The 27774-nt window shown below is 38.1% G+C and overlaps 1 protein-coding gene and 1 pseudogene across 1 annotated transcript; both read left to right on the plus strand.

The window, feature by feature from the left end:
• The first annotated feature begins 5853 nt into the window (after positions 1-5853).
• On the plus strand, positions 5854-23281 carry LOC147003511 (sulfotransferase 2A2-like). The gene is made up of 4 exons (XM_085842178.1): positions 5854-6082; positions 7147-7355; positions 10008-10134; positions 23104-23281. The coding sequence occupies exons 1-4, from the start codon at positions 5947-5949 to the stop codon at positions 23256-23258; spliced, it is 627 nt and encodes a 208-aa protein (XP_085698304.1). The 5' UTR covers positions 5854-5946; the 3' UTR covers positions 23259-23281.
• On the plus strand, positions 14583-20939 carry LOC147003512 (histone acetyltransferase KAT6B pseudogene; annotated as a pseudogene).
• Positions 23282-27774: the final 4493 nt, after the last annotated feature.

Consider the following 27774-nt stretch of genomic DNA (forward strand, 5'->3'; position numbering starts at 1 on the left):
AAAGAAACCTGGGAGCAGTTGATACAAACCTATGCCATTGACTTACAGGTTCCACATCAGTTTGAAGTGGGAGACTCAATCCTGGTGAGGAGGCACTGAGTGGGGAACCTCGAGCCACAGTGGAAAGGACCCTACCTGGTACTATTGACTACATCACTGCACTTAAAGTAGAAGGAGTCCCCTCTTGGTTTCATGCCTCACACCTAAAGAGGGCTCCCCCTGAGGCTGATCGTGATGACTGACTGGACTCTGAAAAAGACTAATAATCCTCTTAAGTTGCACTTGCATTGCAAGCGCGACTCGGAACAGAGACTTCAACCCTCATACTCCAATTCAACAAACTTGGGATGTGCTTAATGAGGAGGGGGACATTGTATGGTTGACCACCTCATTACAATCCCCGAGGACCTGGTGGCCTGATCTCACACCTGATATCTGTAAGTTAGTAGCAGGGTCACTTAACTGGGACCTCCCTGACCATACCAACCTTCATAAACCACCACCTGATAAACAGTGCTTACCAAGCGGGATAGGGAGCACATTTGGATGCTAAGGACAGTTCTACGGAGCCAATCTTTGGTCTGCAGAATTTTATGTTTGCCCTGGCCAAGGCCAACGATGAAAGTTTTGGCCTCAGTGTAGAGGGGCACTGGACTTTTACTGTGCTGCATGGGGTCCTGAGACCACAGGTGAAGCTTATTGGAATCCTACCTCTACCTGGGACCTGATCACAGTAAAAAGGGGCAGTAGCTATGACCGGCCAAACCAAGGTGAGAGAGATAATTCTAAATACCTTGAGAGTGGGTGTGCCTGGTTCCACAGCCCTAATGGACCTTGTAAAGATAACTATTGCAACCCCATACGTATAAAGTTTACTGACCAGGGGAAATGAGAACTACAGCGCTGGCTTAAGGGAAACAATTGGGGTTTGCGATTGGACACAGTAGGGAAAGACTCTGGGTTAGTTTTCAAAATCAAAATGACTGTGGAGAGTCCATCCCCAGTGCCCATAGGACCTAACAAGGTCCTTCCAGAACAGGGCCTCCCTGCCAAACCCAAACCCCCGGCTCTGATATTTGAGAACCCCCTCAAGGTTTTCATCCCCCGAGATCCCCTGACCACAATCCCCTCAGATCTCTGGATTGGACAGAGACTGTTCAACCTGATTAGCGGAGCCTTTTATGCCCTTAACAGCTCGGATCTGGATGCTACTACTGACTGCTGGCTATGCCTATTCTCAGGCCCCCCTACTATGAAGGGATTGCCTTTAATGGAGATTTTAATAAAAACCAGTAGTCATGCCTCCTGCTCATAGGGAACAGGAAAGAAATTAACCCTGACTGAAGTGTCAGGAAGGAGCCCTGGTATCTGCATAGGGATACCTCCCCCTTCCCACCAACACTTTATCTGGCCAGACTCATCCTGTCTCCAAGACAAATACCAACTATTACCTTGTGCCATATCCAGTCAGTTGGTGGTCCTTAACACAGGGCTCACCCCATGTGTATCAACTAGTGTTTTTGACCCCTCTCGTGATTTCTGTGTTATGGTTCAGCTCCTACCTCACGTATATTATTATCCTGCTTCCCACCTAGAAGATGAGTATACCACTAAGAGATTGAAAAGAGAACCAGTCTCCCTTACCCTAGCTATGTTGATGGGGTTGGGTCTTATGGTAGGAGTAGGAATGGGTGTAACAGCCTTGATTGAGGGTAGGCAAGGAATCCAGTCCTTAAGAGAAGCTTAAATGAAGATTTAAGTATGCTAGAAAAATCTATCGATGCATTAGAAAAATCCTTGACCTCCCTGTCGGAAGTAGTATTACAAAACAGAAGAGGTTTAGATTTATTGTTTTTAAAAGAAGGTGGACTATGTGCAGCCTTAAAAGAAGAATGCTGCTTCTTCCCAGACAACATGGGAATAGTCAGATATTCTATGTAGAAACTGAGGGAAAGACTAGAAAGGAGAAAGCGAGATCAAGAAGCTCAACAGAGATGGTTCAAGTTGTGGTAATCTTAAATCTCCACAGATGACCACTTTACTTTCCACTTTAGCTGGACCAATTCTTACTATATGTTTGGTTTTGATCTTTGGCCCCTGCTTAATAAATAAGGGAACTTCTTTTGTTAAGAGTAGAGTGAATGCAGTGCAGCTTATGGTGCTCCAACACCAATATCAACCCATAGTAAAGATAGTAGAAGAATATGATTCCTACCCCCCACATGAGGATACAGACCTTTAAAATTCTAAGATTAGAATTATTTAGTAAAAGAAGAAGGAAATGAAAGAAAGAAAATTAAATTCAAGGCCCATGATTCATACGTCTCATGATGACTAGTCAGAAGGTTTACAGACCTAAGGCAGAGAGCATAGTAGAACAGGCCCAGGCATGACCAGACAGGCTGGCACAAAGGCTGTTAAGTCATTCCAGGAACTGACTGGCTATAAAGATAAGAGAGGCATGCAAGGACCATCTCTGGACAAGCCCAGTTGAGTAATGGGCCACCTGGTCTTGTCTTCTCCTGATATGGTTTGAAATTTAACCATATGCTCTGCCCATAAAGATAAGCACCCTCCCTTTAGAGTTGCTGTTGTCCCGACCTGCACGTACGGCTTGCTGACGTTTAAACTGTTCAATTGTGTGTAACCGCACCAATTTCTCCTATCCCCTGACTTTTTTTCTATATAAACCCCTAACTTTTGAGCTTTAGGGTCGATTCCTCTGTCTCTTGCGTGAGACAAATGTCAGCCTGGAGCTCCATCTTTAAACGACCTCTTGTGTTTATATATAAAGAATAAAAAAGAAAAAAAAACAGAAATTTCTTCCAACACATAATAATCAGAACACCAAATGCACTAAACAAAGATAGAATATTAAAAGTAGTAAGGGGAAAAGGTCAAGTAACTTATAAAGGCAGACCTATTAGAATTACACCAGATTTCTAACCAGAAACTATGAAAGCCAGAAGATTCTGGACAGATGTTATACAGACCCTAAGAGAACACAAATTCCAGCCCAGGCTACTATACCCAGAAAAACTCTCAGTTACCATGGAAGGAGATACCAAAGTATTCCATGAAAAAAAAAAAAAACAAATTCACACAATATCTTTCCACAAATCCGGCCCTTCAAAGGATAACAAAGGAAAAATGTGCCAGTACAGAAGGGATAGTAAGCCCTAGAAAAAGCAAGAAAGTAATTCTTTTTTTTTTTTTTTGGTTTTTCGAGACAGGGTTTCTCTGTGTAGCCCTGGCTGTCCTGGAACTCACTTTGTAGACCAGGCTGGCCTCGAACTCAGAAATCCGCCTGCCTCTGCCTCCTGAGTGCTGGGATTAAAGGCGTGCGCCACCACGCCCGGCTTGAAAGTAATTCTTCAACAAACCTAAAAGATGATAGCTGCAAGAATAGAATTCCAAATTAACAACAAACATAACAAGAAGCAATAAAGACTTTTCCTTAATATCTCTTAATATCAATGGACTCAATTCCCCAATAAAAAGACATAGACTAAAAGACTTGCCATGTAAACAAGACCCAACTTTTTGATACATACAGGAGACCCAACTCAGGCATAAAGGCAGACACTGCCTCAGAGTAAAAGGCTAGAATACAATTACCAAGCAAATAGTCCTAAGAAACAAGCTGGAGTAGCCATTATAATATCGAATAAAATTGACTTCCAACCCAAAGTTATCATAAACGACAAGGAGGGCACTTCATACTCATCAAAGGTAAAATCTTCCAAGATGAACTCTCACTTCTGAATATCTATGCTCCAAATGCAAGGGCAGCCACAATCATTAAGGAAACTATAATAAAGATCAAAGCACATATTGCAACACACAAAATAATAGTGGGAGAGTTCAACACCCGACAGATCATGGAAAGAGAAACTAAACAGAAACACATGGAAACTAAAAGAAGTTATGAAACAAATGGGTTTAACAGATATCTACAGAAAATTTGATCGTAAAACAAAAGAATATATCTCCTCTACAGCATCTCATGGTAAATTCTCCAAAACTGACCATATAGCTGGCCACAAAACAGGCCTCAAAAGATACAAAAATATTGAAATTATCCCATGTATCCTATCAAACCACTACAGACTAAGGATGACCTTCAATAACAACATTCAATTCAAGCCAATATTCACATAGATGCAGAACAACTCTACTCAATAATAACTTGGTCAAGGAAGAAATAGAGAAAGAAATAAAAGACTTCTTGGAGGTTTCTTAGATATTTTCTTCATTTACATTTCAATTGGTATCATGAAAGTCAACTATACAGTCTCCCTGATGTGATCCTCAACACACCTAATCCAAATTCCTGGCCCTGACGTTCCCATGTACCTGGACATATGATCTTCGCAAGACCAAGGACTTCTCCTACCATTGATGGCAGATTAGGCCATCCTCTGCTATATGTGCAACTAGAGACACAGCTCTAGGAGGTACTTGTTAGTTCACATTGTTGTTCCTCCTATAGGGTAGCATACCCCTTTAGCTGCTTGGCTACTTTCTCTAGCTCCTTCATTAGGGACCCTGTGTTCCTTCCAATAGATGAAGGTGAGCATCCACTTCTGTATTTGCCAGACATTGGCATAGCCTCACAAGTGACACCTATATCAGGGTCCTGTCAGCAAAATCTTTCTGACCTATCCAATAGTGTCTGGGTTTGGTGGTTGTTTATTGGATTGAATTCCCTTGTGAGACAGTCTCTGGATGGTCCTTACTTCTGTCTCAGCTCTGAACTTTGTTTGTGTAACTCATTACATGAATATTTTGTTGGCCAATCTAAGAAGGAAGGAAGCATACACACTTCGGTCTTCTTCTTCAAGAGTTTCATCTGTTTTGTGAATTATATCTTGGCTATTCTAAGTTTCTGGGCTAATATCCACTTATCAGTGAATGCATATTATGTGTGATCTTTTGTGATTGGGTTACTACACTCATGTGGTGTCTCTGGCAAGGATCCACAATGGACAAAAATGTAGATAATAACAGAAAGGTACACAACCCCAACTGATATATCTGAAATAAATCCCTACAACCTAAGAGGCTCACAGAAAATGTCACAGAAGAGGGTACAGAGTTCCGCCAAATACCAAGGTTCCTGTTGATACAATATGTCTCTCTTAGACACAACAGGAAAATAGACACATGATCTTTTAACAGCGTAGTTACCTAAAGAAACCAGCATAATGGTACTAGTAGGTATACTAAAGAGGCCAGGGGAAATTCTATATATTTTTACCTTATAAGAAGAAATACTTCATATCAATTTTTACTAAAATATGGAGAATAGCCTGTGTCTGAAGACGAAATCTCCCATTGATTTTTCTAATCTCAACTGCACACCTCAGGATACATCGCATACAAGCTCAAATGTATGAACTCAGTAGGTTGACTATACATGTATGCATATATAAATAGCAACAAATATTAAAGAGATCAAAAATATGGGAAAAGGAGGGAAGGATTTGAGGGGAAGAAGACAGGCAGTTAATGAACTATGAGTTTCTCAAAAGCAACCACTATTAAAAAAAAAAAAAGAAATTCCATGGAAAGGTTCTGTATGATCTCTGTAATTTTTCTGCATATTCAAAATCATTCTGAAAGCTAAATTATATTACTAGACATTTTAAATTAACTTGCATTTCTATGTCCTATTAAGTCTTCTTGCGTCACTGATTTGGGGTCATGAACTTGGTCTCACAAATTCTGCAGAATGTTATTTGTACAACTTTAAAATTGCTCAATATAGTAACCTTTGACTGTAGGTGACAATATTAATTTCTCCCCATCAGTACATATTTCAAAACACATAAAAGAATGTTAATGATTTTTTACTTGCACTATAAATCTTACCTCTCAGAATTTGATATAAGTTGAATAGGTGTCCTGGGCTGGAATCCTAACATCACCTACAAGAAGCTATTCATGATGTCAGACTATAATTGGTTTGAAGGGATACCTTTTCCTACCATAATATATCAAAAAGAAATTTTGGAAGATATTCATAATAAGTTTGTGGTGAAAGAAGAAGACTTGTTGATATTGACTTACCCCAAGTCAGGTAAGGATCATCAGTAAGACTAATTCTGAAATGTATAAGGGAGATTAGTACTTTGATCCTAATTCATTTTGGGTGATGAGTAGAGTGTTCTATATATTTATGTGTAAAATGACTTGTGGGCATGGAGATTTGTGTGTGTTCCACTCAGACTGACCTATGTGGGCAGAGGAGATCAGCTATGGCACCAGAACAATGATAGTGCTCCCTAAAGCAGAATATGCCATTGGTCCTTCTCTCTGTGGAAGAGATAGAAGAGTGAGAGTGGTGAGAATAAATACAAGAAATAACATTAAGAGATAAAGACATGTAAGTGAGGATATGTGGAGGAGAGGACAGTTTCAGGTAAAATTACTATGGACTTTGTCCAGGACATAGAAATAGTCTGAAAACTCAAGAAAGCAAAAAGCAACATCATGGTAGTTTGGGGTATGGATGATATCTGTGTGGAAGAAGCACTGAACTTTGAGTAAGTATTAGGTTGCTGACATTGAAAGGAAAATGACACAGAATTTCCATAGGCAGTTGGAATACAGGAAAAAAGTACCAGACAATAACTCTGAGAAGGAAGCTAGAGAAACATCCACTGACAAATGAGCACATAAACACAAATCAACTGTGTGTGATAAATATGCACAAGGGAATTGATTCACCTTAAAAAGTAGAAGTACTCAGTCATACACTGGAGCATGGGTGAGTCTCAGTGGCAATGAATTAAATTAAAGGAGGTAGTCTCAGAGGGCATGTGCTATGATTACAACATTCTGAAATATCTGGGATAGTGAAATTCATTCCACCAGAATGTAGAATGGTGTTGGCCCAGGGCTGGAGGAGAAATTCCATTGCCAGGTTTCTGTTTGCTGTGTATAGGGTCTCTGTTTTGCAAAATGAAGTCTAGAATATGATGAGTGAATATACTTTGCACTTATGTCACATGGACATTGTGTACACAAGTCTGTGTGCTTGAAATTGGGCAGCACTGTAAATTGTATGGGCATATATTCTACTTGAGGCTTTTTCACAAGTAATGTTGAAATGAGTAACAATCACTTTTCCTTTTCATTCAGGAACGAACTGGCTGAGTGAGATTGTCTGCTTGATTCAGACCAAGGGAGATCCGAAGTGGAACCAAACTGTGCCCATTTGGGAACGCTCACCCTGGCTAGAGGCTGATATAGGATATCCTGCAATAATCAATAAGGAAGGACCACGACTCATAACCTCCCATCTTCCCATCCATCTCTTCTCCAAGTCTTTATTCAGTTCCAAGGCCAAGGTCAGTGTCCAGTGATTGAGATTTTCTTTGACTAAACACTCTTTCAACTTATTTTACCTGACAAGTCCTGGAGGTCTTGCTGAAATGTGAAGATGGGATTCTCATGCACTAGGTGATGCTGATGTTTCTTCATCTCAGAGACAGCTCCTTACAGCATGCACTTCTTGGCATCAACAATAGTGTCTTAGTTTGGTTACTGAATACGGGATCCATCCCCAGATAGAGCAGTATCAGTATTGTCTTTCCTTCAGTCTCTGTTCCACAGTTTGTCTCCATCTTTACTCCCATGAGTTTTTTGTCCCCCACCCCTCTAAGAAGGATGGAAGTATCAACACTGGTTATCCTTCTAGAACTTCATGTGGTCTGTGAATTATATTTTGGTTATTCTGACCTACAGGGCTAATGTCCACTTATCAGTGAATGCATACCATTTGAATACTTTTGAGATTGGCTTACCTCACTCAAGATGATATTTTCTATTTCTATTCATTTTCTTATGAATTTCAAGAAGTCATTGTTTTTTATTGATGAGTAGTATGTCATCATGTAAATGTACCACTTTTTCTGTATCCTTTCCTCTGTTGAAGGACATCTGATTTATTTCTAAATTCTGTCTCTTATAAATACGGCTGCTATGAACATAGTTGAGCATGTATCCTTGTTATATGTTGGAGCATCTTTTGGGTATAAACTCAGGAGTGGGTCCTCAGGTAATACTCTGTCCAATTTCCTTAGAAACCACCAGACTGATTTCCAGAGTGGTTGTACCAGCTTGCAATCCCGCCTGCAATAGAGGAGTGTTCCTCTTTTCCATTTGTCTTAATGACAGTGTTCTTTGTCTTACAGAAACTTAGCAATTTTATTAGGTCCCATTTGTCAATTCTTGATCTTAAAGCATAAACCATTTCTATTCTGTTCTGGAAGTTTCCTTTTGGTCCCATGCATTTGAGGTTCTTCCCCACTTTATCTTCTATAAGTTTCAGTGTATCTGGTTTTATGTGTAAGTTCTTGATACACTTGGAGTTGAGCTGTGTAAAAGGAGGTAAGAATGGATCGATTTCCAGTGTTCTACATGGTGACAGCCAATTCAACCAGCATAATTTGTTGAAAATGCTATCATTTTCCCAATGGATGATTTTAGAAGCTTTGCAAAATATCAACTGAACATAGGAGTGTGGGATCAATTTTGGGTTTTCAATTCTATTCCATTAATCTACCTACATTTCATTGTACTAATAGCATACAATTTTTTATCATTATTGCTCTATAATACAGTTTGAGATCAGAGATGGTGATTCATCCAGTACTTTTTTTTATTGTTGAGGATAATTTTTGCTATCCTTGGGAAGTAGGAGTGGATGATTGGGTCAGGAAACACTTTCATTGAAGCAGGGGCAAGGAGATTGGATTGGGGGATTCCAGGAAGGAGGTGGGAAGCTGAAAAAGATGATAACATTTGAAATGTATATAAAAATATCCAATAAAATATTTTAAATTTCTAAGAGGACTGAGAGAGATGGCTCAGCTGTTAAGAGTACTGGCTTATTTTGCAAAGGACCTAGGTTCAGTTCCAAACACCCACATGGTGTCTCACAACTCTGCAACTCTTCTCCCAGGGCATCCAACCCCCTTTTACTTAATGTCTGTGGGTTTCTGTCCACATATGGTGAGCAAAAAATAATGTGTGCACTCAGACATGCATAAAGAAATATTTTTGAAGTTAAAAAATATGAGATCTAGAAGAATTGGTACAAAATCTGAAGTTCCTTTTATTAAAAATGATTACTTTGGGGGCTGGAGTGTTGGCTCCAGGACTAAGAGCAATTACTGCTTTTCCAGAGGTACTGATGTCAATTCCCAGCAACAACATGGTGTCTCATGACCAGTTGTAATGGGATCCAATGCCTTTTGGTATGTCTGAATACCGCGACAGTGTACTCCAATATATAAAATAAATAAATCTTTTTTTTAAATGATGATTTCCTCTCATTTATTTCTTTCATGTTTTGAAATTTTTATAATAAAATATAATTATATACATCATTTTCCCCTACCTTTTTCTCCCTCCAAATACATTAATATATCACTTTTTCCTCTCTTTCATATTTAGTTTATTTTTTCATTGATTCATGCTGCATATATATACATATGCATATGAACATATATATTCCTAAATATATTCCTATGTTTATGTATTCCTATATAGATATATATTTACATGTTTTTAATATATACAGTATATATTCCTAAATAAATAAATAATCAATATATTCCTAAATAAATCTGTATATCCCAAATTACTTCAGTACACCATTCTCAGTCACTACAGTATTACTTGTATGTATATTTTACAGGCTTGGCATTTGTTGTTGGATAACCAATTGTTATTGTAATCTTTAGAACTGTCGAATCAGTCTGTGATATTTTACACTACTAATGAACTAGTCATTTTGTTGTTCCATTTTTACAAATCAAATAAAATTACAAAAGGGGAATTATGACTATAGATTTTTCACATGTGTATATTTTTTGCCCACAAAAAATAACAAATGTTTTTAGAAACCCTTAGATATTAGAATATTGCATGTAAATTATGACAGTCAAAAGGTGAGAATAACTGTTGACATTCATTTACATTTTTGTCCATTCTAGGCGATCTATCTCATCAGAAATCCCAGAGATATTCTTGTGTCTGGTTACTTTTTCTGGAGGAACAAAAACGTTGTGAAGAATCCAGGGTCTTTTGGAACTTATTTTGAATGGTTCCTCAAAGGAAATGGTGAGTAATCTATGAAATATAGGAGGTGGGGGAAATTCAGAGACATTTATTTCATTAATTAATTTGTTTATTAATACATATTATATACTATAAATTTATTTATTTATATTATATCACAATATTCAGAACACATCTCCTCTTAATGACCCCTACTCACAGCTCATATCCCCATCGTCTTCTCTTCTGAGAAGGGATAGTTGCCCCTAGGGTACCTCCCTACCATGACACAACAATTCTCCCCAGGACTTGGTGTGTCTTCTCCCATTGAGACAAGACAGGGCAACCCAGATAAAGGAATAGGATCCACAGAGAGGAAACATGTTCATGGAGAGACCCAGCTCCAGTTTTTGGGAGATCTGCTCAAAGACCAAGCTGTACATCTGCTACATATGTGCAGGACCCCTAGATCTAGCTCATGATAGCTTTTTGGTTGGTGGTTCAGTTTCTAAGAGTGATAAAAGGTTCAGGTTGGTTGACTCTTCTGGTCTTCATCTGGAGTTCTTAACCCCGTTGGGTCCCTCAAATCTTTCTCAAATTTTTCCAAAAGACTTCCAGAGCTCTAACTAATGTTTGGCTGTGGACTTATACATCTCTTTTAATTCAGCTGCTGGGTGGAGTCTCACAGAGTGCACTTATTCTGGGCTCTTGTAGGCATGCATATCAGAGTAATAGTGTCATGGATTTTTTCTTGCCCATGGTGTGTGTCTAAATTTTGGCTAGTCAATAATTGCCCATTTTTTCCATCTCTGCTCCATCTTTGTTTCCGGACATCTTCTGTTTAGGACACATTTGGGGTCAAAGGTTTTCTGAAAGCGTTGCTATTCTTATCCCTCCACTGGGAATCCTATCTGCCTACAGGAGGTGGCATTTCAGGCTTCATGTCACTTACTGTTAAGAGTTTCAGATAGAGTCATCACCATAGAGACTCTGGAGTCTCCCCAGTTCCAGGTCACAGAGTAATTTTTTAAAAAAGACAAAGTGAGAGATAACTTAGGTTGGCCTTGAATTCTCTATATAGCTTGGGGTGATCTTGAAGTGTTGTTCCTTCTTCTGATACCTCTTAAGTTCTAAGTCTAAAAGCACCTACTGTATACTCTACTTATTGGATGCTGGAGCTCAAACCCACAGTTTTATGTATGATACCTAACTTGCCTTCATCTCTAGACTTTTAATATTCTGTAGGCTCCATTTTATCTCTCTACATTCAACAAGTCTATGGGCCCAGGACTCATAATCATTTCAACACTGATTGTGAAGTCTTTCTGTTCTCACACACCACCACAGTACAGGACACAGTCACAGACGGCCCCATGTCATAATATTTAAGCACCATTTGTAGTATCTAGTCTTTACAGACCTAATCTTTATATTGACATCGGTCATCATTTGAGTAAGAAATGGCCCACATAGGCCCCCAGATTTCAACACTTGGTTTCCAAATGGTGGCACTTTTTCAGAATGTTTATGAGACACTGACTGGTTGGAAAAAGTATTCCATTCAAGGTGGGCTTTGAGAGAACAAACACTCAAACCAATTTCAGTACACTCCATTTGTTTCCTGAATGTAGTTAAGGAAATGAAATCCCAGGTTTCCCTTCCTATCATTCTGCCTGACACAAACAAGCTCTCTATTCCTTAAGTTGCCTTTGATCTTGGTGTTTTATCACAGAACAGAAACATAACAAATGTTGCTTACTTCCTACCATGCTTTTCATTTGTCAATTTTCTTAGTCGTTTTGTAATGGCTTCTTATGCATCTTATATATTAGCCTGATCATCCAGCATTTTCTTAAATGGCATTTTTCTAAATATTATAAATACCAATCTCCGATTTGCCTCTAAAATATTTTCAGAGGTGAGGTAGGGGATTCTTGATACACTGTTTTGATTTATATATTTATTAAAATATATTAATCACGTATAATAAGTGTTTTATTATTGATATTTCCATACAGGTATACAGGGATTTTGATCTCAATAATAGCCCACTTACCATTCTTGCTTTTTTTCCATTCTAGCTGATTTTATTCCTTTTTCCAACTACCTCTTTATTTTTTTTAATCTTTTATGATATATTTTCTTTATGTACATTTCAAATGTCATTCCCTTTCCTAGTTTCCCCTCTGAAAATCACATAGACCCACCCTGCTCACCCTGCACACAAACTCACAGAATCCCATTCCAAGTCCTGGTATTTCTCTATACTGGGGCATAGAGCGTTTACAGGCCCAAGTGCCTCTCCTCCCATTGATGACCGACTAGGCCATCCTCTGCAACATATACAGCTATAAGTAACAATCTCCACTATCTGTTTTCTTTGATTGGTGGTATAGTTCCAAGTAATTCTGAGGGTATTGTTTAGTGCATATTAATGTTCATCCTATGGGGCTTCAGACCCTTTCAGCTCCCTGGGTACTTTCATTATCTCCCTCACTGTGGACCTTCTGCTCCAACCAATGGATGACTGTGAGCATCCACTTATGTATTTGCCTGGAACTGGAAGATCTCTCAGGAGACAACTATATCAGGCTCTTTTCACAAAGCTCTTATTGACATCTGTCATAGTGTGTGGGTTTGGTGATGGTTCATGGAATGAATCCCATATTGGGGCAGTCTCTGGATGGTCATTCCTTCAGCCTCTGCTCCGAAATTTGTCTAACTCCTTCTATGGGTATTTTGTTCCTCATTCTAAAAAGGATTCTGAGACTCAGAGCTAATATCCACTTATCAGTGAATTCATATCATGTGTGTTCTTTTGCGATTGGGTTACCTCACTAAGATGATATCCTCCAGATCCATCCATTTGTCTAGAAATTTTGTATTTTTTAAATTTTTATCATATATTTTCTTCAATTATATTTCAAATGCTATCCCGAAACTCCACTATACCCTCCCCCAGCCCTGCTCACCTACCCACCCACTCCCACTTCTTGGCCCTGGTGTTCCCCTGTACTAGAACATATAAACTTTACACGAAGAAGGGGCCTCCCTTCCCAATGATGGCCAACTAGGCCATCTTCTGCTACATATGCAGCTAGAGACATGAGCTCTGGGGATACTGGTTACTTCATATTGTTGTTCCACCTATAGGGCTGCAGACCCCTTCAGCTCTGTGGGTACTTTCACTAGCTCCTCCATTGGGAGCCCTATGTTCCATCCAATAATGACTGTGAGCATCCACTTCTGTATTTGCTAGGCACTGACATAGCATAGTACTTAGGTATATAATACTGCAGACTTAGAAGCACACTTAAGTGCACACTACTATATACTTAGATATATAATACTACATCCTTAGGTATATGCTATTGTGTAGTTAGGTATATATTCCTACATACGTAGATATATACTACTAAAAGTAGTTGAACATCTGTGCTCATTTCAACTCTACCCAAAATAGCCAGGTTCAGCCTATGTGCCCATCAACTGAAAAACAGATAATGAAATTGTGATGTGTGTACACTACAGAATGAAATTTCATTCAGATATAAAAATAACACTTGAGTTTCTTTGGAAAATATACTTAATGAGGTAACCTAGGCACAGATAGACAAATAGTATTTGTTGTTAGTCATAAGAGTATCCTACATAACTTCTTATTGTGTTTAAATCAAAGTGCATATAAAGGACAGAAATCAGCAAGGAGACATTAGAAGAACAAGAAAGAGACATTCCAAAATACTTTAATATGAGAGTGAAGGAATGAATATAAGAGTGGGGTGGTATATGCAAAGATAGGGTTGTAAGATGAAGGATATAATTAATCAAAACAAGAATATATGAAAATGCCTTATGGAAACTCACATGTTTGGAAGCTCATTAATATACTAGTCAAGATACCTTATACAGGTAGAAAAAACTGCCTGTAGAAGTCATAGCTTGTTAAATGAAAGCTCCATTGCTGGTGTTGGAAGACATCCCTCCCTAGGAGTTTTTGCCTGGAAAATGCCCGAGGATTCAAATAATATGAGCAATTGTCACTGTTGTCAGCTGCCCATCAAAAAGTAGTTGGTAAGACACTATTGCTACAGACATCCTTATGTGCTTGTCATGGGACATGAAGGAAGAATGCTGGGAGTCAGCTGCACTGTGCCTTCCTGCTGAATAGCCCTCACAGTGTCAGTCAGGATGTTATTAGGAGATTGTCATTAACACTTACTCAGCTGTGGACACTGTCATCTATACTTCAACCATCTTCACAACATATGCTTAATAATAGCTATTGTGTTCTGGGGTTAAACAGTCATTTTTTTTTTTTATTTTCATTGAGAAGATTTCACATCATGTTTATTCAACATGGTTAAATATCCACATTTTGGAGGGAATAGATCATAGTGTTGAAGCTGTCATTGTTATTCTGGTAAATATATATGATGTGAACATCAACTTGTCTTCTAAATAATCATAATTTTCTGCTAACATATCTCTACCATCACCTTGATGTAAAAATGCTTCTTGTAATAGGCAATGGTAATTTCAGACTAGCCAAAACTCAAAACTAGCCAAAGTGCTGAGAATAAGTACCCTTTTAGTGCTCACCATAAATGAGACATCAATAGCCCATAGTATAAATTTAGGAAACATCAAGGAAGAAGGTATGATATAAGAACCTAAAGATGGGATAGAATGATGTGGAACATTGATTTGTAGATATGATTTGGCCACAGCACTCTTGGACTCATATTATCTCTGATTACTGCTCAAAACTTCCAAAAGGTGATCCCTTCAATATCCTATCAAGGAGAGAGGAGATGGTCACAAACCCCTTACCCATTTCTTGAGGATTTATAGGCAATTATTAGTAGATAGGAGCAGTGCTCATGAGATCTTCCTCTTTCCAGCCTCTATATCATGTTAGTGGCTTCTGATGGAGAGAGGTTATTTTTTAAGTAGATTAGCTATTGATAAGGTACCCATGTTAATAAAAATGACTCCTTTCCTATATTCCAGTAACAAACACACACACATGCACACACAGACACACATACACACACACACACACACACACACACACACACACACACACACGCACACAAAGAAAAGGAATATGAAAGTAGAAAGGAGAGGTAGTAAAACTTCTTGAGTTCCTTATATATATTGGATATTAGCCCCCTATCTGCTTTAGGATTGGTACAGATCTTTTCCCAATCTATTGGTTGCCTTTTGGCTTTATTGACAGTGTCCTCTGCCTTACAGAAGCTTTGCAATTTTATGAGGCCAAATATGTTAATTCTTGATAATACAGCACAATCCATTGGTGTTCTGTTAAGAATCTTTCTCCAGTGCCCATATCTTCAAGGCTCACCCCCAATTTCTCCTCTATAAATTTCAGTGTCTCTGCTTTTATGTGGAGCTCGTTGATCCACTTAAACTTAAGCTTTGTGCAATGAGAGAAGAATGGGTCAATCAGCATTATTCTACATGCTAACCACCAGTTGAGCCAACACCATTTTTTGTAGATGCTGTTTCCTTTCCACTTGATGTTTTTGCTCTCTTGTCAAAGATCAAGTGACCATAGTTGTGTGGGTTCATCTCTGAGACTTCAATTCTGTTCCATTGATCTACCTCTCTGTCACTGTACCAGTACCATGCAGTTTTTAATCACAATTGCTTTGTAGTAAAGATGAAGTCAGGGATTGTGATTCCACAAGAGGTTCTTTTATTATTGAGAATAGTATTGGCTATCCTAAAATTTTTCTTATTCCAGATGAATTTGAAAATTGCCCTTTCTAACTGGGTGAAGAATTGAGTTGGAATTTTGATGGGGATTGCATTTAACCTGTAGATTGCTTTTGGCAAGATAGCCATTTTCACTATATTAAGCGTGCCAATCCATGAGCATGGGAAATGATTCCATCTTCTGTGATTTTCATTGAATTCTTTCTTCAGAGACTTGAAGTTCTTATCCTACAGATCTTTCACTTCTTTAGATAAAAACACACCAAGGTATTTTATACTATTTCTGACTATTTTGAAGGGTGTTAGTTCCCGATTTTTTTTCTCAGCCTGTTTATCCTTTGTCTAGAGACAGACCACTGATTTGTTTGAGTTAATTTCATGTCCAGTTACTGCACTGAAGTTGTTTATCAGGTTTAAGAGTTCTCTGGTGGAATTTTTAGGGTCATTTAGATATACTATCATATCATCTACAAATAGTGATATTTTGACACCTTCTTTTCCATTTATATTCCTTTGATCTTCATTTGTTGTCTAATTGATCTAGACAGACTTCAAGTACTATATTGAACAGGTAGGGAAAGAGTGGGCAGCATTGCCTAATACCTGATTTTAGTGGGATTGCTTCCAGTTTCTCAACATTTAGTTTGATTGTGGCTATTGGTTTGCTATATTGCTTTTAGTATGTTAAGGTATGGGCCTTGAATTCCTAATCTTTCCAAGACTTTTATCATTAAGGGGTGTTAGACTTTGTAGAATGTTTTCTGAGCATTCAATTAGATGATCTTTTTTTTAATTTGTTTATATAGGGGATTATGTTGACAGATTTCTGTATATTGAACCATCCTTGCATCCCTGGGATGAAGCCTACTTTATCATGAAGGATGATGGTTATGATGTTTTCTTGGATTCGGTTTGCTAGAATTTTATTAATTTTGCATGGATATTCATAAGGGAAATTGGTCTAAAGTTCTCTTTCTTTGTTGGGACTTTATATGTTTTGGGTATCAAAGTAATTCTGGCTTTATAGAATGTACTGGGTAGAGTACCTTCTGTTTTTATTTTGTGGCATAATTTGAGGTGAGTTGGAATTAGGTCTTCTTTAAAGTTCTGATAGAACTCTGCACTAAACCCATCTGGTCCTGGGCTTTTTTTGTTTGTTTGTTTGGGAGACTATTGATGACTGCTTCTATTTCTTTAGGAGAAATGGGATTGTTTAGGTCATTAATCTGAACCTGATTTAACTTTGGTACCTGGCATCTGTCTAGGAAATTGTCCATTTCATCCAGGATTTCCAGTTTTGTTGAGTATAGACTTTTGTTGTAGGATCTGAGGATTTTTTGGGTTGCCTCAGATTCTGTTGTTATATATCCCTTTTTATTTCTGATTTTGTTAATTAGGATACTTTCCCTGTGCCTATAATTAGTCTAGCTAAGGGTTTATGTATCCTGTTGATTTTCTCAAAGAACCAGCTCTTGATTTGGATAATTCTTTGTATAGTTCTTTTTGTTTCCACTTGGTTGATTTCAGCCATAAGTTTGATTATTTCCTTCCACTCACTAATCTTGGGTGATTTTGCTTCCTTTATTTCTATAGCTTTTAGGTATGCAGTTGAGCTGCTAGTGTATGCTCATTTCAGCTTCTTTTTGGAGAAACTCAGAGCTATGACTTTTCCTTGTAGGACTGCTTTCAATGTGTCCTATAAGTTTGGGTATGTTGTGGCTTCATTTTCATTAAAATCTAAATAGTCTTTAATTTCTTCCGTTATTTCTCCCTTGACCAAGTTATCATCACATAGAGTGTTCTTCAGCTTCCATGTGTATGTGGGTTTTCTATTATTTATGTTGATACTGAAGATCAGCCTTAGTCCATGGAGATATGATAGAGTATATGGAATTCATTCTATATTTTTTGTATCTGCTTAGGCCTGTTTTGTGACTGATTATATGGTCAATTTTGGAGAAGGTAGCATGACATGTTGAAAAGAAGGTATATCCTTTTATTTTTGGATGAAGTGTGTATAGATAGCAGGTAAATACATTTGTTTCATAGCTTCTGTTAATTTCACTGTGTCTCTATTTAGTTTCTGTTTTCAGGATCTGTCCATTGATGAGAGTGGGGTGTTGAAGTGTCCCACTATTATTGTGAAAGTTATAATGTGTGCTTTGAGTTTTAGCTAAGTTTCTTTAATGAATGTGGATGCCCTTGCATTTGGAGCATAGATGTTTATAATTTAGAGTTCATCTTGTAAATTTTACCTTTGATGAATAAGAAGTGTCCCTCCTTATCTTTTTTGAGAACTTTAGTTTGAAAGTCCATTTTGAGTTGAAGGTGAGGAATTCTCAATTCTTCCTGCACCATGCTTACATAAATACTTCCATATTCCTGCCTTGATGATAATGGACTGAACCTCTGAACCTGTGAGCCAGCCCCAATTAAATGCTCTTCTTATAGGAGTTGCCTTAGTCATGGTTTCTGTTCACAGCAGTAAAATCCTAACTAAGATACCCTGTGCTGATCCCATTCCAATATGTAGCTTCTGTTTGAGGACTAAAGAGTCAAATTGTGAAAAGAAACCAGAAGAACTTGTTTCTTGTGCTGATTGTGGCAACAGTGGATACCCATCCTGTCTGAAGTTTTGTCCTGAATTAACCACAAATGTGAAGGCCTTGAGGTGGCAGTGCATTGAGTGCGGGACATGCAGCACATGTCAAGTCCAGGGCACAAATGCAGATAATATGCTCTTTTTGTTATTCCTGTGATAGAGGATACCATACGGAGTGTTGTGACCCACCACTTTACAGAGTGATAAAAGGTCTGTAACCAGTGATGAAGTGTCCATGAGTGCATTCACAGGAATGGGGTCACCTGATACTAAAATTAAAATAAGCATCAAAAAAGAAAGTACAGAAGTAAGTCTGATGGGAAACAAGGATATCCCGACTGAAGAGGATCTGGAAATTTTTAAGCAGGCCCAGGACTGTCTTGGGGGAAAATAGAGTGTGAAAGTGGAGTGGAAGACTGTGGTCACTACCCCTCAGTAATAGAGTTCAGAAAATATGAAATCCAAACCTGGTATTCCTTGCCTTACCCACTGGAATATGCAAGATTACCAAAATTTTACCTGTGTGAATTCTGTCTTAAATATATGAAGAGTGAAAATATTTTGCTAAGACACTCAAAGAAGTGTGGATGGTTTCGTCCTCCAGCAAATGAGATTTACTGAACAAAAGGCCATTCAGTATTTGAGGTTGATGGGAATATGAGTAATATGTATTGCCAAAACATTTGCTTGTTAGCCAAGCTATTCCTGGACCACATTGTATTATGATGTTGAGCCATTCCTTTTTAATGTCCTTACAAAAAATGATGAAAAAGGCTGTCATGTGGTTGGATACTTCTCCAAGGAAAATCTCTGCCAGCAAATGTATAATGTGGCCTGCATAATAATCATGCCCCAGCACCAAAGGCAGGGATTTGGATGCTTTCTCCTTGATTTCAGCTATTTGCTTTCTCGAAGAGAAGGCCAAGCAGGGTCTCCCGAAAAGCCACTCTCTAACCTGGGCTGGCTCTCCTACCTGGCCTACTGGAAAAGTGTCATCTTGGAATACCTCTACCACCACCACGAGATGCACATCAGCATCAAGGTCATTAGCAGAGCCACAGGTATGTGCCCACATGTCATTGCCACCACTATGCAGCACCTCCATATGATTGATGGAGAGATGGCAGGTTTGTCATCATTAGAAGGGAAAAGTTGATATTGAGCCACATGGAAAAGCTGAAGAACTGTTCCTGACCAAATGTACTTGATCCAGAGAATCTAAGATGGAGTCCAATTTTAATTTCTAATGCTGTGGTTTCTGTGGAAGAGGGAGAAACTGAAAGGAGGCTGAATGACTAATGGATAAGCCAGCTTCTGGGAGAAGAAGGAGAAAAGGATCCTGTTGTCTAGAGATACCAGTAGGCAATCGTCTGCAAAAGTACAATAAAAAGAATAAATACCTGCATTCTCCAGAGAGGCGACCAGTGGCCGGGGAGAGAGGACAGTTGTTAGAGCTGTCCAAAGAGAGCAGTGAGGAAGAGGAAGAGGAGGTAGAAGATGACTAGGAAGAGGAAGAAGATGAGTAAGAGGAGAAGAGCATTCAGACAGCTCCCACACGGTTGACTAAGCCACAGTCAGTTTCCATTAAAAGAAAGAGGACTTTTGTAGTAAAGAAGAAAAGAGGTCATAAATGCAGGAGGATCAACAGCAGTGTAACCACTGAGACCATTTCCAAGAGGACAGAAGTGCTAAATGAGCCCTTTGACAACTCAGATGAGGAGAGACAAATGCTGCAGCTGGAGCCTACCTGTGGGATCCCAGTGGAGGAGGGGGACAGGAAGCCAGTTCTGACGAAAGCATTCCAACATCAGCCAGGGAAGAAAAGGCAGACAGAGGAAGAGGAAGGAAAAGACAATCATTTCTTCAAAAACACTGCCCTTTGTAGAAAAGATGTAGATAATGATGCAAAACACTTGAAAGAAGTCAGCAAAGACAATCCTGAGCCTCTAAAGTGCAGACAAGTGTGACTAAATGGAGAGAAGCAAGGGCTCTCCAAGTGGAAGCAAAGCAAGGAGAGGAAGATGGGGTTCAAGCTGAATCTGTATGAGAAGAATAGGAAGAGGAAGAAGGAGGAGGAGGAGAAAATTGGAAAAAATATATTTTTTTAAATTTCTCCATCAGTTATGACAAGTAGCCATGCTAGATATACTACTCTGACATGTAAATAGTTAACTTTTAGAACTTGAAATACTGATTTCCAGACTTCCTTCCCTTTAGAATTGTTAATGAGTCTCTTTTTCTGAGATGCCTACCTTTATATTTGGCTTAGCAGATCTCTCACTGATTTTTATTTACTTTCTTTGTTTACACAGTCATGAACAAGAATAAATGTATAGGCCATGGCTTTTTGGCCTTCATTTAGATTTTTCCTCCATTTATCCTTCTCATGATCCCACTAAGTAAGGAATGGTGCTGCCCAAAATATACATTATCCTTCTATATCATCAATTAACAATTAGGACAATGTTTAAATGCATACACACATGCCAATGGTATCTACATTATTTCTCATTAAGTCTGTCTTCTGGGGTATTTATAGATTGAATCCAGTTTCCTATTTCTTTTTTCCTTTAATGATACTTTCTTTATTATTATCTGGGTTGTATGTGTGCATAGTGTCTGTGTGGATACACACATGTCACAGAACATCAGTGATGACTTGAGGGCAACTTTGTGGAGTCAATTATTTCCTTCTAATTTATTCAGGTTACAGAAAATGAGATCTCCTCATAAGGCTTATATGATAAACACTTTTATACCTTAAGCCATAAAACAATCCCTTCATTCCCCTTTGTAAATCTATTCATTTCATTTAAAATTTTGAATTTGTGTTAATTTCTACTTTTCCTTGTTCAATAAAGTTGCTCATATCTTTCTTTTAAAAGTGATACCATTAGGAGCTGGAGAGAAGGCTCAGTGATCTATAGTACTGGCTGCATTTTTAGAGGACTAGAGTTTGGTTCCCCACACTCACACCCCTGCGTAGGTCATGATTTCCTATAACTCCAGATTCAGAGTAACTGACATCCTCCTCTCTCCTTTGCAAATATAACCACACAGACATGCAATCTCACAAACATCACATAGGCATATATAAAACTAAAAAATAAAATAAATCTTTATTAATGACTTCATTAACTTCAACTTTCTAGGGCTTACTATTCTCTCTGAATCCCCATGTTTACAGTTCTAAATTGAGGTATTCTTTTCATTGATCTTCTTTCTAACAGGCTACAAAACTAATGTTCTTTGAGTAAACTCACTATATCTGTGATCATTGTATAAAATGTCTTTAAATATATCTTTTAACTGTTTGATAACTCCATACAATGCGTTTTTATCACATTCATTCCCTTTCCTGATTCCTCCGGTATACTGCTCTAATTCCATAAGCACCCAACTTTGTATATTATCTTTTTAAGATTTAGGTTTTTTATGTCTAGGTGCCTTTTATCTGCATGTATGTATGTGGATCAAAATGAGAGCATTTCCCATAGTGGCCAAAAGTATAAATTGTCTTCTAGAACTGAAGTTACAGAAAATAGTGAGTTACCATGTTGGTACTGGAAACTGAACCAACATCTTCTGTGGGAGCAGCAAGTGTTCCAAAATCCTGAGCCATCTCTCCAGTCCTATTGCTTTTTAAAACCATCCATTCCAATTAATTCTGCCTATACATTTTTGGGTGTATGAATATTCACTGTAGTTGAATAAACACTCATAAATAAACTGACTTTCTTCAGGAAGTTATCAATCACTAGTAGTTCCTCATACTTGGCACATCATGACCAACCTCTTGCTCCATGCCGGGACTCTGTCTGGCTTAAGCTTACACAGGTCTTGCACATACTGTCACAACTGCTGGGTTCATGTGTCCAACTGCAGTGAAGTGCTCAGAAAACACTGTTTTAGTGAAGTCATCCACCACCTCTGCCTCTATAATATTGCACATCCACATCCAAAATGATCCCTGAACATTGGAGCAAAAGGTTTAATATAGAAGCCAATTTTAGTGCTTACTACTCCCTTACAAACACACACAAGGTCTCTCCCTTACAAACACACACACACACACACACACACAGAGAGAGAGAGAGAGAGAGAGAGAGAGAGAGAGAGAGAGAGAGAGAGAGAGAGAGAGAGAGAAACAAAAACACACACACAAAGGTGCCTTATCCCCTTTACTAATTTTGTTGATGTGATTATTAATGATGTCATATAGCTTTGATTTATACATCTATTAGATTTCTGCCAGTAGGTTGCTGTACTGATGGGAATCTTTCTTTCCAACACCATATAAAATACTGTTCTCCCATCTCTGTTATCAAATATTTCTGTTGACTTCATATACCTCAGCAGGAGGCTGGTACTTACAGAAATCACCTCTGGATTGCTGTATTGGTGTGATAGATTTCCCCCAGCACACACCTCTGTCCTTGCACCTTGGCAGTAGAATATCTCATGGCATCAATGGTAAATCTGTGTGGTAATGAGTTTGATAATGAACTTGATTTCATCAGTTCTCTATTTGTGTATTAACCTCAAACATCATGTTTAATGCTATAAATACAGACTACTTACATTTTTCTTAGTGAAGCTTTCTGCTGCTGCTTTCAGAAAATGAAGACAGTCAAGCAGACCCTGTGTTAGTGCTTTGTAATTGACACTCTATTTCTCCCTGCACACAGTCATATATGGATCATGGTTTGAGCATGTCCGTGGCTGGCTATCCATGAGAGAATGGGACAACTTCTTGGTACTATACTATGAAGACATGAAAACGGTGAGCTTACAGTTATCACTCATTTACGAACAAGAACCTATTATTGAGGAACATTACTGAGAACTGTGATTGGTTTGTTTGTTTTGACTTTTATAAAAAATATCACCTGAAAGAAGTGAACTTTATTTTATTTATTTATTTATTTATTTATTTATTTATTTATTTATTTATTTATTATGTATTTTTGCTCCTGTTTTATTTTCTTTTAAATGTCACAGTTGAAATTTTGGAATTGTATATTTTTATTAAGCTAATAAAATATATTTTAAAATATGTAACTCAGTATTAGCATTTTTACTTTATTTTCCTAATTTTTTATAATTAAAGAATTAATTTATTTTTTACACTCCATATTTTATCCCCCCTTCCCATCCATCATCCTACACTTCCAACATCCCATACCTCCTATCCACTGCATGTTTCTCCACGCCCACGCAACCTGACCGGAAAATACCCTAGGGCCTCCAGTCTCTTGAGAGTTAAGTGCATCATTTCTGAATGAACACAAGCCTGGAAGTCCTCTACTGTATGAGTGTTGGGGGCCTTATATCAGCTGGTTTACGCTTCTTTCTTTGTGGTCCAGTGTTTGAGATATCTCAGGGGCCCAGATTAATTGAGACTGCTGGTCCTCCTAAGGGTAGCCCTACTCCTCAGCTTCTTTCAGCTGTCCCTAATTCAACAACAGGGGACAGCTGCTTCTGTCCATTGGTGGGTGCAAATATCTTCATCTTACTCTTTCAGTTGCTTGTTGGTTCTTCTGGAGTGAGGTCATGCTAAGTCCCTTTTTGTGAGCACTCAATAGCCTCAATAATAGTGTCAGGCCTTGGGAACTCCACTTGAGTTGGAGCCCACTTTGGGTCTGTTGCTGGACCTTCTTTTCCTCAGGTTCCTCTCCATTTCCATCGGTAATTCTGTCATAAGGGAGCAATTATGGGTTATAGTTATGACTGTGGGATGGGCCCACTCTCCCTCATTTGATGCTCTGTCTTACTGATGGAGGTAGGCTCTATGAGTTCCCTCTCACTAATGACTGGCATTATCATCTAAGTTCCTTCCCTTTGAGTCCTAAGAGGCTCACACCTCCCAAGTCTCCAGTGTATTCTGCAGGGTCCCCCCAACCTCCTAGTTCCAGCGGATGCCTGTTTCCAGTCTTTCTGCTGGCCATCAGAGTTTCAGTCCTTTCTCTTTACCCAATAACAGATCAGGAACCCTGTTCCACCTCACTCCCCCATTCCATTTCCCTCTGAGATTTCTCCTCCCTTCCCAGTTGTGAATGCTTTCTTCTCCCTCCCAAGTGGGACTGAGGCATCCTCACTTGGGCACTTCAATTTGTTGGCCTTTTTGTAGTTCTGTGAACTGTATATTTGGTACCTGTACGCATTTTTTTTTTTTTTGGTTACCATCCACTTATTAGTGAACATTAACATTTTTAAATGAATCAAAAAATTTACAGTAATTTATTATAGTTAAAAGCCTCTTGAATTTGTATGATATCTTTGGAAGTTAAAAGTAATATACACTCAGTCACTTTTTGAAATATATTTGGAACTTTAAACATGATAGAAGTAGAAAAAAATCTGTAATGAAATCCTCTATGAAAGGAAATTGTGACAAGTTCCTGATTAGACAGAAACAGATCCATCGTCAAGAGAAAATACACAGTGTACCTGTGGCTTCATAGAATGAATTAGTGTTCCTTCTCTTTCTATGTTGTGGAATAATTTGAAGAGTACTTGTATTAGGTCTTCCTTGAAAGTCTGATAGAATTCTCCACTAAACCCATCTGGTCCTGGGATTTTTTTTGGCTGGCAGAATTTTATTGACTGCTTCTAATTCTTTAGGGGTTATGGGACTGTTTACATGGTTTAACTGATCCTGTTATAACTTTGGGATCTGGTATCTGTCTAGAAAATTGTCCATTTCATCTAGATTTTCCAGTTTTGTTGCATATAATCTTTAGTAGTAACATTTGATTTTTTTTTTAATTTCCTCATTTTCTGTTGTTATATCTCCCTTTTCATTTCTGATCTTCTTAATTTGGATACTGTCTCTTTGCCCTCTGATTAGTCTGGCTAGAGGCCTATCTTAATCTTGTTGATTTTCTCAAAGAATCAGCTGCTGGTTTTGTTGATTCTTTATATAGTTCTTTTTGTTTCCACTTGGTTGATTTCAGCCCTGAGTTTGATTATTTCCTGTTGTCTAATCCTCTTGTGTATATTTGTTCCTTTTTGTTCTAGAGATTTTAGATATGCTGTCAAGCATCTAGTGTAAACTTTCTCCAGTTTCTTTTTGGAGGCACTCAGAGCTAGGAGATTTCCTCTTAGGACTGCTTTCATTGAGTCTTATGAATTTAGGTATGATGTGATTTCATTTTTATTAAATTCTAAAATTTCTTTCATTTCTTTCTTTATTTCTTCCTTGACCAAGTTATCATTGAGTAGAGTGTTGTTCAACTTTCATGTGTATGTGTGCTTTCCTTTCTTTTTTTTTTTCTTGGTATTGAATTGCAGCCTTAATCCATGGTGATCTGATAGGATACATGGGAATTTTTTCTATCTTGTATCTGTTGAGTCCTGTTTTGTGACCAATTATATATGGTCAGTTTTGGAGAAGATATCATGAGATCCTGAGATGAAGGCATATTATTTTGCTTTAGGAAGAAATGTTCTATAAATACCTGTTAGATCCATTTAGTTCATAACTTCTATTAGTTTCACTGTGTTCTTGTTTAGTTCCTGTTTTTGTGATCTGTCTATTGCTGAGAGTGGGGTGTTGAAGTCTCCCACTATCATTGTGTGGGATACAATATATGTTTTGGGCTTTGCAAAGTTTCTTTTATGAATGTGGCTGCCCTTCCATTTGGAGCATAGATGTTCAGAATTGAGAGTTCATCTTGATAGACTTTTTTCCTTTGACCAGTATGAAGTTTCCTTCCTTATTTTTTTGATAACTTTTGGTTGATATTTGGTTTTATCCAATATTAGAATGGCTACTCTAGCTTGTTTCTTAGGATAATCTGCTTGGAAATTTGTTTCCAACATTTTATTCTGAGGTAGTGTCTATCTGTGTCACTGAGGTGTGTTTTCTGTATGCAACAAAGTGCTGGGTCCTGTTTGCATATTTAGTCTATTAGTCTATATCATTTATTGGGAATTAAGTCCATTGATGTTAAAAGATATTAAGGATAAGTGTTGAACGATTACTTTCTGGCTTTTTCTAGGGTGTAGTTTCCCTCCTTCTGTGTGTGTTTTGCATCTATGATTCCTTGTATAGCTGGATTTGTGGAAAGATTTGTGTAAATTTGGCCTTGTCATAGAATATCTTGTTTTATCCATCTATAGTAATTGAGAATTTTGCTGAGTATCGTAGTCAGTGCTGGGATTTGTGTTTTCTTAGGGTCTGTAGGAGATCTACGCAGGATCTTCAAGCTTTCATATTTTCTGGTGAGAAATCTTGTGCAATTCTGATAGGCATCCCGTTATAAGTTACTTGACTTTTTCCTTAATGCTTTTAATATTCTTTCATTGTTTAGTTCATTTGGTGTTTTGATTATTATGGGACTGGAAAAATTTCATTTCTGGTCCAGTCTATTTGGATTTCTGTAGGCTTCCTGTATGTTCATGGGCATCTATTCAGAGGACAGAACTTTAATTATGAAAATGCTTCCATAATATCAGGCTGTAGGCAAATCTGCAAGGCACTTTCTTAATCATTGATTGAAGATGGAGAGCCCAGCCTCTTGTGAGAGTTGCCCTCTTTTAGTTCTTTTAGAAAACTGGTTGCCTGAGTAAGGTAACCCACTCACAAAAGAACACACATGGCATGTCCTCACTGATACCTGCATATTAGCCCTGAAGTACTGAATACCCAAGACACAAATCACAGACAATATGAAGCACAAGAAGAAGAAAGACCAAAGTATGGATGCTTCAGTCCTTCCTAGAAGGGGGATCAAAACACTCATGGGAAGTGATACATAGACAAAGTTTGGAGCAGAATCCAGTGACTGTCCCATCCAGTGACTGAATTCCTCCAATGGTGAAAAATGCTGTGTAAGTGTAAGCCAAATGATGTGTGATAAAGTGTAAACTATAACATTGAAGTGAGACAAGTCAAACCAAAAAAAGTAAAAGAATCTTATTGAAAGCATGAGGATCAGAAACCCACTCCTTTACTCCCTCAGGATTCTCATGAAAACACTTAATTTTTGGCAATGTTATAGACACGGTGTATGTGGGAAAGAACCATCCAAGGTCTGTCCATGCTGCTTCAGTCTCTAAGAGTTCATATTTCTTGGTGCACTCGATTTTCTCTTTCTTTTACAGTCTTACAGCTTCTTCTGCTGCTGCTGCTACTGTTGCTTCTTCTTCTTCTTCTTCTTCTTCTTCTTCTTCTTCTTCTTCTTCTTCTTCTTCTTCTTCTTCTTCTTCTTCTTCTTCTTCTTCTTCTTCCTCCCCCTCTCCCTCTCCCCCTCCCCTCCCCTTTCATTCTTATACTTATTCTGGGTTCTCTGAGATCTGGAAAGAGGGATTTGATGGAGATATCCATTTATGATGTATCACTCTCTATAATGTAT

The sequence above is a fragment of the Mus caroli genome, unplaced genomic scaffold (genome assembly GCF_978045245.1).
Source record: "Mus caroli unplaced genomic scaffold, Mus_caroli_1 scaffold_8, whole genome shotgun sequence".
NCBI lineage: Eukaryota > Metazoa > Chordata > Mammalia > Rodentia > Muridae > Mus > Mus caroli.